At 50.2% G+C, this 18,818-nt stretch overlaps 1 protein-coding gene across 1 annotated transcript; it reads right to left on the reverse strand.

The window, feature by feature from the left end:
• Window positions 1-2: 2 nt before the first annotated feature.
• Window positions 3-4,081, reverse strand: LOC123343996 (growth arrest-specific protein 1-like). The gene has a single exon (XM_044979679.1). It carries the CDS (start codon window positions 3,575-3,577, stop codon window positions 2,804-2,806), a length of 774 nt encoding a protein of 257 aa, XP_044835614.1. The 5' UTR covers window positions 3,578-4,081; the 3' UTR covers window positions 3-2,803.
• Window positions 4,082-18,818: the final 14,737 nt, after the last annotated feature.

The following is an 18,818-nucleotide window of genomic DNA, read 5'->3' on the forward strand; positions in this document are numbered from 1 at the left end:
ACAGAACCATCATTTATTCAGCTGGACACAGACCAGATATTACAGTTTGTAGGTGACAAACATCTCTGTTCACGCAGGGTCTGATGATGAACCTTGCAGCCCCTGTTCCCAGTACTGACCCAGCCCCTGCTCTGTGAGCTGGGGAGGGAACAGTGAACCCATCAGCCCACATTTGCTGTCAGCCCCCAAGAATAACTTTGCTGGGGGAACCCCTTACAAAAAAGCCAGGCTTGGGCACCGGCAATTATTCTACGTCCACTCCCCACAACTCCACAAGAATTCTAAGGAGATTCAAGATACCCAAACCAATATTGTAACTTTGTCAAAAACTTTTATCAAAATGGTACCAAAAATACATGTTCTAAGGTTGAATTAGAAAAAAGTAAAGATTTTACAGTGACAGGGTTATGCTTATTTTACAACTTAAATAACCTCAGGTTGGCCCCCTACTTTCTGTACAAAATATGTGTGCAGGAAAAGACGTTCCAAGCAATATACATATTCACAATGGTTAGCCGAAGTCTGGTTGCAGTTGAGGATCTGTGGCTTTGCATGCATTAAAAGTGATGGAGCACCAAGAAGAGAGGGCAGATGGTTTTTTTAAGTAGCTCCAAAACATGAGTAACCAGAGAGTGACCCTTGGACCAGCTCAAGCCTATGGCCTGCTCTAGAATCTATGGATATGTCTACACTGCAATAAAAGACCCATCAGATGGCTGGGGCTGGCCTGGGTCAGCTAACTTTGGCTCCCAGGGCTTGGGCGGTGGAACTGAAGATTGCAGTGTAGACATTTGGGTTCTAAAAGCCTGTGAGTGCAGGTAGGTCTCAGAGCATGGGCTCCACCCCAAGCCCAAAGGTCTACATTGCTATTTTTAGCCCCACAGCCGAGCCCTGTGAGCCTCAGTAAACTGACCCAGGCTCTGAGACTCAGTGCATTCGGTTTTTAGTTAAAACAAATTGTGAGCTTCTATAGATGTTAGGTGTAACCCTAAGACTTCCCAGCACACTTGGGGGAGTGGTCCGCATGGCTGGATGTCCCTGTTCTGGCACATCAGGATGAGAGCCACAGGAGAGTATCGCTTGTACACCCAGGGTCCAATCTGAAGTCATTGGAAAGCTCAGGCCTACAAGGAAGAAGCATGCTACAGAGAAACAGCTCTTTGCAGTAGAATCCCATTGGGCGTGCGCGGGGGTGTACAGTACCAGAGACTAGGTTTACTATGTAGACCTGCAGGCCTTGGCATGATCACTGTACAGTTATTGTCAGGGTTATAAAAATTCTGCTAAAATTAATTTATACCAATAAGTTTCCAGGCTATGGACTCAGGGGAGCAGGAGGAAATAAGAAGTGAAGTGCTCAGCTTGGATGGCAAAACGATGCTCACATTCACCCTGGGCTATTGGATTCCTCTTTCCCCTATTTCCCTAGGTCTGTGATGGCGCATCAGGGGTCAGGGGCTGCTCACCATCAGCTCCCTTCATGCCCTGCCCTGCCCTGTGGGTCCCAGCAACTAGGAGGCTGCAAGAGCAGATTTGCCATAGGCTGCTAGTGGGGATCAACCAGGTAATTAGAATCATAGAACATCAGAGTTGGAAGAGACCTCAGGAGGTCATCTAGTCCAACTTCCTGCTCAAAGCAGGACCAATCCCAACTAAATCATCCCAGCAAGGGCTTTGTCAATTATTTTGGTTCATTCTGCCAATACCTCTGTGAGATAGGAATTATTATTATTAAACCCATTTCACAGATGGGGTAAACTAAGGCAGAGAGAGGGCCAAGCCTTATGGACACTGCTAACCTGTGTCTGGAAAATGTGCCTCTGCTAACTCTGTTTTGCTGCCATGTGCTTTGAAAGCCACTCTCAATCTTGGTGTGCGATTTATGTAATTTTGCTTAAATTCACCCAGTGAAATGCTAGAAATAGAATCCAAGCATCCAGATTCCTTATCTTCTGCTCTAAACATTAGACAAGATGCTCTCTTCTCAACACAGTATTGCCAACTCATTGCAAAACTATTGCAAGTCTTGCGCTGTACTTAAAACTGTCATCACATAAGACTCTAAACTTTCATTTCTTTAATGAAGGAAATGTCTAGCCCTTGTGGCTGGGTGTAAAAATACGACCCTTGAAAGGCTTAAAACCCAAAGGCAAAGAAAAATAACTTCTCATTTTTTAAATCTCACAATTTTTTCTAGCCAGTCTCAATTTCTTGGAGCCTGACTCATGAGCCCTGAACAGCTGGGGCAGTGTGGGGCCATCCTCAATTCAGTGCTTTGTAACCAGATGTTTGAAGATTTCCTGGCTTCTGTTAGCCCTAGTGTTTGGAATGAAGAGCCCCCCTCTGGGTGAATACCTGTGTCCACAGGTATGAACCACACACAAGAGCAAAAATGGGGATTACAGCATTTTCTGATCCCTTTAGTGCCCCTCACACTAGCTCCGCCCCTGGAGCTGAGAATTTAGGTGATCAGTACAGAGAACAGACCAGTCCCTGGCTGGGCTCCCCTGGTACTAGTCACCTGCCGCATCTCTCCTCCGGTGAAAGAGCAAATGATGTCGGGGTCCAAGGAAAAGGTCGCATCTCGGCCCCTCCAACCCCTATGGGAACCTCAGCCCGTGGAGAAACGCTGGACAAGCAGCCGGAGTCCCAGCGCCGGGAAAGGCGCCTCTGAACGGGGCCCTCCGCGTGGCTGGCGACCCTGAGTGTCAGCCGGGACCCCTGCTCCAGCTCACGGCAGCCACCTCCGACGCTAGGGGGCCCCTCCGCTCCGATCCCCAGGCCAGGCTCCGAGCGGCCCGGCCTAGGGCCAGGAGAGGAGCCGGAGCCCCAGCGGCAGGGCCCCCAGTGTCAGGGCGCGCCAGGCCGGCGCGTCTCGGGAGCGGCCCCCCGAGCGCCCCCAGGCGCCGCCCGCGCCCGGCCCCTCGTCCTCTTCCCGCAGGAGCCGCTCCTCGTCCCGGTAGTCCTCGTCCGGGCCCGGCTCGGCGGGCGGCGCGGAGCACAGGCGGCCCATGTTGGCCTTGAGCACCTGGCAGAAGGGGCGCTCGGGCCCGTCGCAGACGCAGCGCTCCAGCGCGGGGCCCCCCGGCGCGGCCAGCAGCTGCCCCATGGCGGCCCGGCAGGCGGCCGAGCAGCGCCGCCCGTTGAAGAGCTGCCCGCAGCGGGCCAAGTAGGCGTCCAGCGGCTCCCGGCAGGCGGGCTCCTGCTGGCAGCGGAAGCGGGCGGCCGTGCAGCCCAGGCCGCTGCGCGAGGGCCGGGGCAGGCAGGGCTCGATGGCCGCCTTCAGCCGGCGGCAGCGCGCGTCCTGCCCGCACTCGCAGCGCTCCAGGGCCGGGCCGCTCCGGCTGCGGTTCAGCCGCCCCAGCGCCCCGATGCAGTGGCTGGGGCAGCCGCCGGGGGGCTCCCCGCCTCCGGCCCCGGCCCCGCTCAGCACCGGCTCGCAGGCCGCCTGCGACTGGCTGTAGGCGGAGCCGCAGTCCGGCTCGTCCTGGCAGCGGAGCAGCGCTTCCCAGCAGGGCTCCCCCGGGCCGCCGCCAGCGCTGCCCCAGCACAGCAGTAGCGGCAGGAACAGCCACATGGAGCGAGCGGCGCCCCGGGCTCCATGCGCTCCAGCGCCCGGCTCCGCCTCCAGCCTGCGCTCCTACCCCGGGGCCAGGCAACTGCTGCCGCCTGCTGCGCGGGGCCGTCCCCAGGTGACTCGAAGGGCCCAGTGCTGGTTCCGGTGGCGGGCTCCCCAGTCCTAGGGCACGTTGGGCTGGCGCAGTCAGGCCCCTGGTTGCGCGCCCCGCTGTCCGGTGCAGTCAGGTGCACGGTTGCACTCCCCGCTATCCGGTGCACGGTGCAGTCAGGTGCACGGTTGCACTCCCCGCTATCCGGTGCACGGTGCAGTCAGGTGCCCGGTTGCACTCCCCGCTGACCGGTGCAGTCAGGTGCGCGGTTGCACGCCCCCACTTTGCAGTGCAGTCAGGCTCCCGGGTGCATGTTCCCCCCCCCGGTCCCGGTGCACTCCGCGGTCAGATCCCCGGTGCAAAGTGCAGACGCTGCGCTTCTACCATCCCTCTGGGTGAGGGGCGGGGGGACCCCACACACCAGTGACGGGGGAAATCTTTCCCATTCATCTTCCAGGCAGTTGCAGACCCATTGTTCCCTTTCCCCTCCTGTTGCAGCCCCGTCCCAGAGTTCCCTCCATCTCTCCGCCCCCTTCCCCTCTGCTCTCCCGGCCTTCCAGTTCCTACAGCTGCCAGTGTGGTCTCCAGGCTTTCCCAAAATGGGGCAGGAAGAGGTTCCCGCTAGTCTCTGCAGAAACGGGCTCACTCACACCTTCCTCTCCCCCCCCCCCATCCTAGTAATCACACAGCCGTTCTTGTCATGCCTCAGATGGATCTCTTCTGCTCAGGGGACATTCTTGTCTGGCTAATCTTTCTGCAGCCAACATCAGCTCAGGGCCCCTTTGCACAGTGCCAGTGGTAGAGGTTGGTGTGGGTTAGGCAGAGGGGGATTTGCTGTGAGGCTCCAGAGGCCAGAAGAAGAGCAAAGGTGGAGCCTCTGGAGCGGAGAGGCCGGCAGAGGCCAGCTTGGATGGTTGCTGCCTGTCTTGGTGTGGAGGAGGCAGAAGAGTGGACTGGGAGGGCCCAGTTCCTCCCTTGTTCTGTGCCTTGCGCAGCCACTTAGGCCTGTGCAAAATGCTGCCCAAGCAGAATGCCAGGCAGAGGCAGCCTTTTGCACTAGGGTAAGTGCAAGCCGCAGGACAGTGGTGAGCCAGGCTCGGAGTGTGTGTGACTGGGGCAGTGCTGGTGGGGACTGTAAATTGAGCACTGACTAGCGGGGTGGGGGGGGGGGCACTAGTCGGCTCTAGGTGGGTTCCGCTGCTCTACACAAGTCGTTTTACCTTCAGGCCAATTGATTTTTATGCCCGGTTTGGGGAAATGTCCCTGGCCAGCCTTGCCACGGACCTGAATGGGGAGGGCAGTAGGGCTGGGCTTATGGGGAGGGATAGAGACGCAGAGGTGTGAAAGTGACTCTGGGCGTGGAGAGGTCCGTGGTGGTCTGGGGGATTGCTGTGGATGTGGGAACAGAGAGTGAGCTTGTCTGTTGCTCAGAGAGTTTGCAGGGCTGGTGTGTAAGGGGTGGCAGTGGCCAGGAGTTTAGCGAGGGGTGGGGAGAGGGGAGACAGGGTTGGATATGGGTTTTAATCACTGCAAGTAAAAGGGGTGAATAGCATTTTCTGGGCTGGTTCATTCCCTTTGTCTCCCATGGGCCATGCAGTGAGCTGGTGCCTTTATGGCAGAGAAGATTGTTCACGCCTTGCAGCCTGTCAATAGGGGCCTTTTTCAGATGGCCTCTGTTTTACTGCCATTGCCTTGACAAAGCGCACTTGAGAGCCTGCAAAGAAGTGCAGTTCACTCCATTCCACCCAGCCATTGAAATGGAAACGAACCTGATTTCCCCACCCTCTGGGCTTTCAGGAGGCAGGGGGCGGGGGCAGCGGCAGCCCCCAGGATTCTTGCCAGCTGCACAATAACACAAAGAAGCCTTCCTGATTTCCCTTGGGGAGTGTCCCAGGGAGGAGAGAGGAATGAAGATGGATTCCAGCAACAACCTCCATCCGCCCCCACCCCCCCATACATTAAACTAAAGAATCTGAAAGGACAAAAGGTCTGATCCTGGGAGGTGCTGAGCGCTCTCAGCTTGGGTCCGAAGGGCTCTGTCTGAGATGCTGCCAAGCCACTAAAGTGCAGACTGGGTTGCATTTCCTTTGATGCATGTATTGTACCCTGAGAGCATGTCTGCACCAGAAAATTACATTGTGTTAGAACACGGCCTCGTGGAGTCATGGTAACACATTCAACACAAATTAGCACATGGTGTAGACCCAGACTGTTGTGCTTAACATTGTGGCAACAGGTTGTGGTTAACCTTTAACAAGCAAAGAAGATGTTAACTATGACCGTTCTTGTCTACACTGAGGCCATGTCATGCTAAGGTGTGATTCTAACCTCTTACCTAATGGGTTGCAATCCTGGTGTAGACAAGGCCAAGTTTACATCAGCCTAGGGTTTACCTCAATCAGCTAACACGTGTTAAAACTAAACTAGGATTTTAGCTGGTGTTAACGTGATTTTTACCCAGTATTAACACACGCCATGTCTTTATTCCTAGTAGACAATCGCAGAGTTCTAAGCCACATTTAACATTATGTTCATTACCATTATTCCTCAAGGTTGCGTTCTAACATGTAGCTGCCCAGTGCATGCAAACTTTCAGGTGTGCTAGGAAACTTTTGTCAGCATTGATTTGGGACGATTGCTTTACTCGTGAGTGGTGGAACCATCTCAGGGGATGTCTACGCTACGAAATTAGGTCGAATTTATAGAAGTCGATTTTTTAGAAATTGATTTTATACAGTCGATAGTGTGTGTCCCCACTTAAGACCATTAACTCGGTGGAGTGCATCCACAGTACCGAGGCTAGTGTTGACTTTCGGAGTATTGCAGTGTGGGTAGCTATCCCACAGTTCCTGCAGTCTCCACTGCCCATTGGAATTCTGGGTTGAGCTCCCAATGCCTGATGGGACAAAAACTTTGTCGTAGGTGGTTCTGGGTACATGTCATCAGCCCCTCCTCTGTAAAAGCAATGGCAGACAATTGTTTTGTGGTTTTTTTCCAGGGTCCCATCTGCCAGACCCGCTGCCTGCCTGGAACCCCAGGCAGGTAGTGGGCTGGTGGACGGAGCCCCAGACTGTCAGCAGGGGGAGTGGCTCAGCCCGCTGCTGGTCTGGGGCTCTGTCCGCCAGCTCAGGTCCCACTCAGCTGGCAGACCTTGGTGAAGGTCAATCAAGGCTGCCTGGACAGACATGGCTATCCTCCTCTTAGAGCACCAAATGGGAGTGACTCCAGGTCATTCTCTTCTTTTAAGTTTCATCTCATGGAGATTCAGTCCTGCCTGGAATATCATGTGAGCTGGAAGCTTCTGCCTCAGGCTGCTCTCCCAGCCAGCATTACCACATGGTCGCACCTACCCCAGCTCCCACGAAGCCTGGACAGTAGTAAGGAGCAGTTCAACTTGTGGAATGACAAATCCAGACCGAAGGTTTGCACTCTATGGGCCACGTTAAGATTATTTCAGAGTCCTGGATAGCATAGAATATCAGGGTTGGAAGGGACCTCAGGAGATCATCTAGTCCAACCCCCTGCTCAAAGCAGGGCAAATCCCCAGACAGTCGTTTGTTTTTGTTTTTTTACCCCAGTTCCATAAATGGCTTCCTCAAGGACTGAACTCTCAACCCTGGGTTTAGCAGGCCAGTGCTCAAACCACTGAGCTATCCCTCCCGCCATAGCATTAGTCCCTATGAAAGGCTTCATGAAAATTTCCCCCCGCCCCTAACAAAAATGTTAATTTATCAGAGCAGCTGAAAGGGTAAGGAACCCAGGACCATAACTGAGAAAAAGCTTCCATATTATTTAACTCACAAGTGATATAATTCAAAGTAAAATTTCACAGCGTGGTCTGTTCTAGGACTAAAAATGCAGGAGGGGAGTCAGAAAAAGGAACAGTAACCTGTTTCCGCCCAGTTTGGAACCAGGGACGTTGCGTGTGTTAGCTGAATGTGATAACCACTACACGGCTTCTCTTTTTTTGCCGCAGGCTTTGCCAAATGCACAGGAATGTTTTTTCTAGCTACAGAAGCTACCTAATGCAATGTCTATATCTATGGCCTTCCTGCTCACAAAACAGTCATGCCCCCCCACCCAGGCTGACACAGCAGTCTGGCTCGGGCAGGATTGCCAGTGAGGCCTGATACTTTTGCCGTTAAGCAAACACAGCAATTCTTTCCTGGTCTCTGTCACTGAACGCCTCCATGCATTACGCTGTGTCCTATCAGTGCGTGACTGATGAGCTTGGAAAACATCATTGCAAGTGCGTTTTTTTTGCCTTCTAATCTGTGATAACCTCAGGGACGGAGATGATAAGGGGGAATGTAGAAATATTCTGGGGGGACTGCATGGTCACCTGTGCTGCTGAGTGCTGCTGAGTTCGCCACGCTGGCCAAACAAGAAATGAAATTCAAAAGTTCCCGGGGCTTTTCCTGTGTACCTGGCTAGTGCATCTGAGTTCAAAGTGCTGTCCAGAGTGGTCACAATAGCTCCTGGAGGCCAATACCGTCGAATTGCGTCCACGCTACCCCAAATTCGACCCGGCGATGATTTCAGCACTAATCCCTTCGTCGGGGGAGGAGTACAGAAATTGATTTTAAGAGCCCGTCTAAGTAAAAAAAAAAACCAAACGGCTTCATTGTGTGGACGGGTGCAGAGTTAAATTGATGTAACGCTGCTAAATTTGACCTAAACGTAGTATAGACCAGGGCTCAGACTCATGACTTCTACAGCTCCAACCCATCATCCATTCTGGATGGATTTTACAGGAAAACTATTATAGAAATATCATAAAGAATTATTTGCAATGCTACTAGTCCTGTTCTTTCTATTCTTCCTTCTATAAAATTACTTCAGGACAGTGAGTCCAACCATTCAGGCCTCAACTTGGGGGTTGTGGTGGAAATTCAGCTGAACATGAGCTCCCAGTGCGATGCTGTGGCCAAAAGAGCTAATGCGATCCTGGGATGCATAAACAGGGGAATTTCAGTTAGGAGCAGAGAGGTTATTTTACTTTTATATTTGGCACTGGTGCAACTGCAGCTGGAATACTGAGTCCGGTTCTGGTGCCCGCAGTTCAAAATGGATGTTGAAAAATTGGAGAGGGTTCAGAGAAGAGCCACAAGAAAGATTAAAGAACCTGCCTTATAGTGTTTTAAAAAGGCTAAGGGGTTACTTACAGTGTGTGTGTGTGTCTATCTGGGGAATAAATATTTGATAATTGGCTCTTCAGTCTAGCAGAGAAAGGTCTAGACTGCCTAGAAGTTGAAGCTAGACAAATTGAGAGTGGGAATAAGGCATGATTTTTTAACAGTGAGACTCATTAACCACCGGAACAAATTAGCAAGGGTCAGGGTGGATTCTCCATCGCTAGCAATTTTTAAATCAAGACTGGATTTTGTTTCTCAAAGCTCTGCTCTAGGAATTATTTGGGGGCAGGTCTCTGGCCTGTGTTATACAGGAGGTCAGATTAGATATTCACAATGGTCCCTTCTGGCCTTAGAACCTAGGACTCAATTCTAAGTAACACCTTTTACCTGAAATCGCTTTTCCACGCATGATGCTGGCAGGATGTTAAGTTTTGATATTTTATGATCTATGGCACCACAGTTAAAAGTCCCTGAAAGCAAGAGGAAGGATGGACCAGCCTAGGACTTGGGAAACCTGGGTTCACCTCCCAGCTCTACCATGATCACTTAGCCACTCTGTGCCTTAATTTCCCATCTGTAAAATGGGGTAACAGCACTGTCATACTTCACAGGGGTGTTCAAGGATAAATTCATTAGAGATTGTGAGGCATTAGATACTACAGTAATGGGGGTCATATAAGTACCATGGTAGACAGACCTTTCTGATTGTATAAAGAGCTTGGATAAGTGATGAGATATTGGATCTGGAATCTGTCACTGAATATTACATGTCCTGGGTCTCAGGTGAGTGTAATTTTGGATGATGATAAGGGGAATCTCACATCCCGGTGAAAGAAGGAACATTTCACTGGCAGCTGGTAGCTGTTTTCAAATGGCAGCAGCTGGGATACACCAGGGGCTTGCAGTAGTGGAGCTATGCTAATGGCTGAAATCAGGGCAAATCTCCCATCTAGACAAGGCCTGAAATAGATGGAAATGTGCTGTATTTAATATCTGGTCTCAGCTGAGCTTTTGTTACACACTCCCATGCATTTTTGGCAGGGTTAGTACAGAATCTTTACACTTCAAGAAGCCAGTTTTGCAAACCAGACCCATATAGTACTTTGCATGGAGTCAGTATGGGTATGACTGACCTGAGCCCTGGTCTACACTATGGGGTTAGGTTGAATTTAGCCATGTTAGGTTGATTTTATAATGACCTAACCAACCCACCCAGTTCACAGTTACACAATCAACCCAGTTCAATCGACCTAAAGGGCTCTTAAAATTGACTTCTGTACTTCTCCCTGGCGAGAGGAGTAGCATTAAAATTTGGGGTATTGCAGACACAATTCGATGTTATTGGCCTCCAGGAGCTATCCCAGAGTGCTCCATTGTGACCGCTCTGGACAGCACTTTCAACTCTGATGCACTAGCCAGGTACACAGGAAAAGCCCCGGGAATTTTTGAATTTAATTTTCTGTTTGGTCAGCATGGCACAGGTGACTATGCAGTCCCCCCAGAATCATAAACAAGCTCCAGCATGGACCAAACGGGAAACACTGGATCTACAAGGGGGGAGTCTCATGCAACAGGGAGGAGGATTTTGTGCTGGAGGAGAATGTGCAGCAGACAAGCGGTGAATCCATTCTCCCCAGCAGCCAGGACCTTTTCATCACCCTGTAGCCAAGGCAGGATCCCTGACCCTGAAGGCAGAGAAAGCACCTCTGGTGAGCGCACATTTGTAACTACAGTACAGAGTTTAAAAGCAATAGTGTTTAATGTTTGATTTGCCCTGAAGACTTGGGATGCATTCGCGGTCAGTACAGCTACTGGAAAAGTCTGTTATTGTGTCTGGGGAGGGAGTAGGAATCCTCCAGGGACATCTCCATGAAGCTCTCCTGGAGGTACTCTGAAACCCTTTGCAGAAGGTTTCTGTGGAGGGCAGCCTTATTCCATCCTCCATGGTAGGACACTTTACCATGCCAAGCCAGTAGCAAGTAGTATGGAATCATTGCAGCACAAAGCATGACAGTGAATGGTCCTGGATTTTGGTCATATTCAAGCAACATTCAGTCTATATCTTTCTGTGTTAACCTCAGGAGAGTGATATCATTCATGGTCCCCTGGTTGAAATAGGGGAATTTTTGTAAGGAAACAGTAAAAGGACCCCGTTCATGCTGGGCTGTTTTCACTTGGCTAAAAGGGATCATCCCTGAGAATAGCCATGCAGCGGGGGGCGGGGTGAAGGGATCATCCCAGAGAATATCCATGTGAAGGTGTGTGCTGCACATCCACCCAAAAACCGCAGCCCCTCCTTTTAAATGGCAAACCCAACCGGCATTGCTTGCTATGGGAAAGGAGGGCACTGCAGTTTGAAACCATTCCCACATGTTATGAAGGTGTTAGAAGCTAACCCCATGTACCCTTTGGCTTACCGTGGCTGCCTGGAAACCAAATTCTGTTGCCCAGCCATGTGTGATGTGTCACCTTACCGGCAGGCGCTCAATATAAAAGGCAAAATATGACCTTGTCCCTAAAGCACATGTGCTGTCTGCTGTGAATTGCTTGAGTCACTGTGAAAGTCTCCCTTTTGTTCTCAGAAATGTATCATCTTAAATTTTACTCTCCCTTTTTATCCCCTCGCAGGTGCAAATGTTTCTACGTGCTCCTCCTATCATCTCCATCCCTGAGGTTATCGCAGATTAGAAGTCAAAAAAACCGCACTCGCAATTACATGTTTTCCAAGCTCATGCAGTCCTCTTGCACTGATAGGGCACAGCTGAATGCATGGAGGCATTCAGTGGCAGAATCCAGGAAAGCATTAAGTGAGTGCGATGAGAAGAGGCAGGATGCAATGCTGAGGCTAATGGGGGAGCAAATGGACATGCTCAGGTGTCTGGTGGAGCTGCAGGAAAGCCACCAATAGCACAGACCACTGCTGCATCCACTGTATAACCTGCCTGCCCTTCTCCCCAAGTTCCATATCCTCCTCACCCAGATGCCCAAGAATGCCGGGGGGGGAGGAGGCTCCAGGCACCCAGCCACTCCACTCCAGAGGATGGCCCAAGCAACAGAAGGCTGTCATTCAAACAGTTTTGATTTGTAGGGTGGCTACAATAAGCAATGTGGTCTTGTCCTTCCCTCCATCCCTCCTACCCCACCCCACCCCACTCAGGCTACCTTGTCAGTTATCTCACTTTTAAAAAAAATAATAAAGAAAGAATGCATGGTTTCAAAACAATAGTGACTTTATTTCCTTTGCCAGCTGTGATCAAAGGGGGAGGGTGGTTGGCTTACATGGAATTAAAATCAACAAAGGGGGTGGGTTTGCATCAAGGAGAAACGCACACAACCCTCACACAGTAGCCTGGTCATGAAACTGGTTTTCAAAGCCTCTCTGATGCGCAGCACGCCTTGCTGTGCTCTTCTAATTGCCCTGGTGTCTGGCTGCTCAAAACTGGCTGCCATGCGATTTGCCTCAACCTTCCACCCCGCCATAAACATCTCCCCCTTACTCTCACAGATATTATGGAGCACACAGCAAGCAGTAATAACAATGGGAATATTGGTTGTGCTGAGGTCTAACCTAGTCAGCAAACAGCACCAGCGAGCTTTTAAATGTCCATAGGCACATTCTACCACCATTCTGCACTTGCTCAGCCTATAGTTGAACTGCTCCTTACTACTGTCCAGGCTGCCTGTGTATGGCTTCATGAGCCATGGGAGCAAAGGGTAGGCAGGGTCCAAGGATAACTATTGGTATTTCAACATCCCCCACAGTAATTTTCTGGTCTGGGAAGTAAATCCGTTCTTGCAGCTGTTCAAACAGCCCAGAGTTCCTAAAGATGCGAGCGTCATGCACCTTTCCTGGCTATCCCACATTGATGTCGGTGAAAAGTCCCTTGTGATCCATCAGTGCTTGCAGCACTATTGAGAAATACCCCTTGTGGTTTATGTACTGGTTGGCAAGATGGTCCGGTGCCAAGATAGGGATATGCATTCTGTTTATCACCCCACCACAGTTAGGGAACCCCATTGCAGCAAAGCATTCCACTATGACCTGCACATTTTCCAGAATCAATACCCTTGACAGCAGAACACCAGTGATTGCATTGGCTACTTGAATCACAGCAGTCCCCACAGTAGATTTGCCCACTGCAAATTGATGCCCGACTGACCGGTAGCAGTCAGGTGTTGCAAGCTTCCACATGGCTATCGCCACTCACTTCTCAACTGTCAGGGCAGCGCTCATCTTGGTATTCCTGCGCTTCAGGGTGGGGGAAAGCACAGAGTTCCAGGAAAGTGGCCTTACACATGCAAAAGTTTCAAAGCCAGTGGGAATCATCCCAGACCTGCAACACTATGGGGTCCCACCTGACTGTGCTTGTTTGGCGGGCCCAGAATCAGCATTCCACTGTATCAACCAGCCCCACTGCCGCTACGATGTCCCAATTGTCACATCCCATGCTTTCAGGAACATCTGTGTCCATGTCCTCCTCACAATCGTCCTCGCGCTGGCGTCTCTTGGGCTGGTTCTGCACATACTTCAGTATAATGTGCGAGGTGTTTACAATGCTCACAACAGCAGTGGTGAGCTGAGCAGGCTCCATGCTTGCTATGCTATGGTGTCTGCACGGGTAACCCAGGGAAAAAGGCGCGAAATGATTGTCTGCAGTTGCTTTCACGGAGGGAAGGAGGGGAAAGTGACGACATGTACCCCAAACCAGCCATGACAATGTTTTTGCCCCATCAGGCATTGGGAGCTTAACCCAGAATTCCAATGGGCAGCGGAGACTGCGGGAACTGTGGGACAGCTGCCCACAGTGCACCGCTCCATGCGTTGATGTTAGCCACGATAGTGAGGATGCACTCCGCTGACTTAATGCGCTTAGTGGGGACATATGCAATTGACTATATGTAATCAGGTTTCAGAGCAGCAGCCATGTTAGTCTGTATCCACAAAAAGAACAGGAGTACTTGTGGCACCTTAGAGACTAACAAATTTATTTGAGCATAAGCTTTTGTGGGCTACAGCCGACTTCATCAGCTGCATAGAATGGACCATATAGTAAGAAATGTATATACCTACAGTGAACATGAAAAGGTGGATGTAGCCATACCAACTGTAAGAGGCTAATTAATTAAGATGAGCTGTTATCAGCAGGAGAAAAAAAACTTTTGTAGTGATAATCAAGATGGCCCATTTTAGACAGTTGACAAGAAGGTGTGAGGAGACTTAACATGGGGAAGTAGATTCAATAAACTAGATACCATTAACTTGGGTTTGAATAGAGACTGGGAGTGGCTGGGTCATTACACATATGGACTCTACTTCCCCATGTTAAGTCTCCTCACACCTCCTTGTCAACTGTCTACAATGGGCCATCTTGATTATCACTACAAAAGTTTTTTTTCCTCCTGCTGATAATACCTTGTCATAAACATACAGCTGAGGGTAGCATAAAATCTCTCTTTACCCTGTAAGGGGTTAATTCCTCTTTTACCTGTAAAGGGTTAAGAAGCTCAGGTAACCTAGCTGACACCTGACCAAAAGGACCATTGAGGGGACAAGATACTTTCAAATCGGGGGTGGGTGGGGGTGGAACAGGCTTTGTCTGGCTGTTCTGTGTTTTTTTTTTGCTGGACACAGATCAAGGAAGCAAGCAATCCAGCTCCTATAAAGTTAGTAAGTATTTAGCAAGGAATTGCTTTAGTTTACTTTTATTTTGGCTTGTGTTTTCCTTTATGTAAGAGGGAGGTTTATGCCTGGTTTTGTAACTTTAAGGTTTTGCCTAGAAGGAAGATCCTCTTTGTTCTTGAGTCTTTGTTCTTGAGTCTTTTGTTATTCTGTAAAGTACTCACCTTCCTGATTTTACAGAGGTGATTCTTTTATTAAAATTCTTCTTTTAAGAACCTGATTGATTTTTCATTGTTTTAAGATCCAAGGTTTGGGTCTGTGTTCACCTGTACCAATTGGTTGGGATATTATTCTCAAGCCTCCCCAGGAAAGGGGGTGTAGGGGCTTGGGGGGGCTATTCTCAAGCCTGCCCAGGAAAAGAGGTGTAGGGGCTTGGGGGGGTATTTGGCGAAGGTAGGGCTCCAAGTGGCCCTCCCTAAGTGTTTGTTTAAACCACTTGGTGGTGGCAGCGTTACTTAATCCAAGGTAAAAGAGAGAAATTGTGCCGTGGGGAGTTTTTAACCTAAGCTGGTAGAAATAAGCTTAGGGGGGTTTTCATGTGGGTTCCCACATCTGTACCCTAGAGTTCAGAGTGGGCAAGGAACCTTGACATACCTCATCTTAATTAATTAGCCTCTAACAGTTGCTATGGCTGCTTCCACCTTTTCATGTTCTCTGTATGTATATATATTTCTTACTATATGTTCCATTCTATGCAACTGATGAAGTGAGGTATAGCCCATGAAAGCTTATGCTCAAATAAATTTGTTAGTCTCTAAGGTGTGACAAGTACTCCTGTTCTTTTTGTATATAATTGACCTAATTTCATAGTGTAGACATAACCTTAGATGCACTCAAAAAATGAGAGGGGCATTCAGGTGAAAGGAGGACTTGCAAGCACACATCTGTCATGAGATAATTTGCCTCCCACCAATAAAGTTGTTAGCAGCTGTTCTCTTAAATTTAAAACAGCTGCTCTCCAGCAGTCTAATAATACTCTTGCATGAGTGCAGTGGCATGTCACAATGGCGGAAGAAACAAATTGCATTAGCAATACACACAAAAAGGTTATTATAGCTGAGATGGTGGAATCTAAATCCACTAAGACTGAAAGACTGGAAGACTGATTCTTAGCTGGTGTAAATGGGTGGATCTGGATTAAAGGCAATGGAAGTACACTGGCCTAAATTGGCTTTGATGGTGCAACACCAATTTATATCCCTGGATAATACGTTTTGGTTTGAGTGCATGGGAGAGGTAGTGGGAACAGCTCTTTTGGTATCAGTGGAGCTACCTTGATTCCCACCAGCTGAGAATCTGGCCCGTGCCTTTTCAGGATCTGCTGCACTGACTGAATGCTGACAGAGCAACATTTCAGGAGACACCGGAGAAATGTTTGGAAATAAAATATAATTGACGCAAAGAAGAAATATAAATTTGTTCCTATACGTGTAGAGGAATGCTGCGCACAAAGGATTGGAAAGTCTCTTCATCTCAGGGTGCACAGCACCCAGCACATTAGGGATGCAGATTGCGGCTTTTGGGTACTACCGTTATATAAATAATTGCTAGTTAATTATCCATTTATTTCTTTTCCTCATCTCAGTCCACAGTCAAGGAGTTGTCTGGATCTGTGTATCTTTTTTTCTATTGTGCAGAAGCATAAGTTATATCTCACACCAGTATGGCGCATCTGCATTGGTTGGGGGGGTTGAACTTGTTTTTCTGGTGCAAAAAGTCCCAGTATAGGTGGGCCTAACTAGACTAAACAAAGGTGGATCCAATCTCATGCATCAGGGCCCTCAGCTTGCCACTACAGGGGTCAGGAAGGAATTTCCTTCTCTGATGTATAATTGGCTAGATGTGTTATCAGCAGGGATAGATTAACCACTAAGAACAATAGATTCATGCCCTGAACTAAGGTCATGTGATGATGCTAAAGTAAAGCCACCCCAAAACCCCAGATGATAATGTGTTTAGGGCCCTGTTTGCCTTAATCCAGCCCTAATGCTGCAGGCATTTTGCTTTCCTCTGAAACATCATGTGGTGGTCACTTTTGTGGTACCCACTCATACTGTACGCAGTTCTGAATGCCAATGAGCTCTCTAAATGCTAAAATGGGGGTTAGTGCAGCATAGTGTTGTACCCAGTGTGATGCCAGTGCTGGTGTTTGGAACCAACCATTCCCAATCATTGTTCTGTGCCTGAGGTGTATAATGGCTGAGAGGGAACTCTCTACACACCAGATGGCTGGGTACAAATACACAAGTCTGTGCCATGAGTCCTGGAGAGCATTTGAAAGACTTCATGAAGTCAAAGTTACCGAGCAAAGGAGACCGCTAGATTCCTAGGCTGCGTTTTGAACCCACTTATTAACTACAGGCTACAGGGCAAAGACACTCAAAACAGCTTCTGCGGATCCCCACACCTGGGACGTGTGTGCGTCATCGGCACCGTGCACATGGAACCTTATGAGAAGGTTCCATATGGTCACTGGAATGTTGGCATAAGTTCTCGGCAGCCGTCATATGTTCAGTGCAAGTGTAACGGGGTGAGATTCCCTGTGGCTGAGCTCCTGTTTCACCACTCCTGTGGGCCCGGGGCTATTAGATTTTGGGTTTGGAGTGGGGGAATGGGCTCAGGGCTGGGGCAGGGGATTGGAGTGCAGGCGGGGTTGCAGCTCCAGATACAGGGGTGGGCTCTGGGTTGGGGCCAGAGATGGGGCAGGGGGTTGGGGTGCAGCAGGAGGTTCAGGGTGCATGCTCTGGGTGGGAGTTTGGGGGCTCTGGGCTCGGCTAGGGGGTTGGGGTACAGGAGAGGGTGTGGGGTGCAGGCTTCAGCTGGGAGGCACTTATCTTGGGCAGCTCCTGGTCAGCGGTGCAGCAGGGCTAAGGCAGGATCCCTGCCTGCCCTGGCTTCACGCTGCTCTGCTCCCTGAGGTGGCCGGCATGTCGGGCCCCTAGGCAGAGGGGCCAGGCCGCTCTGCATGGTAGACACTGCCTGTGCCCACAGGCGCCGCCCCTGCAGCTCCCATTGGCCGCAGTACCCGGCCAATGGGAGCTGTGGAGCCAGGCGTGGGGGCAGCACACAGAGATTCCCTGAACACCCCTTGGCTGCAGGGACACATCGGTGAGCTGGCGCTCGCAGCTCCGGCCCTGGGGGAGGGGCGCCGAGGCTCAGGGACCCAGTGTCCAGCCTGCGGCGCCGAGACTTGCCGTGGGCCTGATTAAAAGAAGCAGTGGGCCGCATGCGGCCTGTGGGGCACCCCTTAGCCCGAGGCCCTGGGCTGCAGCCCCCAAAGCCCCTGCATTAATCCGGACCTGCTGGCTGAGGTGATGCACTTTTTGTGCTGGGTTCGCTCTGTAAGCCTGCAGGAACAGTCAGCATCACCTGTCATCCCCTCTCATGGAGGAAGAACGTAAACCTCCTACTGCTCACTCTGCTGGATTGGGCCTGTTTAGTGCGTCTGGTTGTCACAGAACCAGTCAAATGTATTAAATCTCGTATTCAGACACGGTATAGGTTAGCTACTGTCCCTATCGCTGAAGGTCCAGGTCAATTAGGTCAAGGCAGCATATATGACAGGTTGCATCTCTTGCAGAGATTTGCAAGGCCCTGCTGGAAACGCCGTTCAAAGCATTAGGCAGCACTGCTCTCCGAATTTGGCATCTCATTCTGAGGTCCAGCTTGGTGGAGCAGTGTTGAAATCTTTGTTGAATTAAAGCCAGTCCTCTCCTGGGGCTGCTTGCTGATCTCCCAAGAGGCACCAGCCCCAAAGCAGAAGGAAAGTTTACTTACCAAGAACTGTAGTTCTTTGAGTGTGTTGCCTCTGCAGCTCCATCCTCCTCACGCTCCTGACCCTCTCCCCTTTGAGTATTTACGACAGTAGCCTGAGATAGTGGAAGGCCCTGCAGCGAATAGGGTGGCTTCCTTTTATATTTGTGCCAAACACATGGGCCCCTAAGAAGAGGTGAATGTGCAGCCCCACCCCAGTCATTGTGGCATTGAGGGCACCCAGCCCCAACGTATGGCGCTACATGGGCAATACCCTTGATGAACTGCAGTTATTGGTAGGTGATCATTTTCCCTTTAATTCAGACTTGGACCAGTTAATACGCTAGGCTTCATAGATGCATACATTTCAAACTCAGACGGGACCATTGTGATCATCTAGTCTGACTCCCTGTATGACACGGGCCAGAGACCTGCCCCAAAATAATTCTTGGTGCAGAGCTTTGAGAAAAAGCATCCAATTTTGATTGATCAATGCAGACATCAGGGCAGCATGCCCCTCCGCAGCCCCCCCAACAAAGTACTGGCCACTGACGGGAGTGATGCTTAGGAAATGGACAAAAG

Source organism: Mauremys mutica, chromosome 11 (genome assembly GCF_020497125.1).
Source record: "Mauremys mutica isolate MM-2020 ecotype Southern chromosome 11, ASM2049712v1, whole genome shotgun sequence".
Classification (NCBI taxonomy): domain Eukaryota; kingdom Metazoa; phylum Chordata; order Testudines; family Geoemydidae; genus Mauremys; species Mauremys mutica.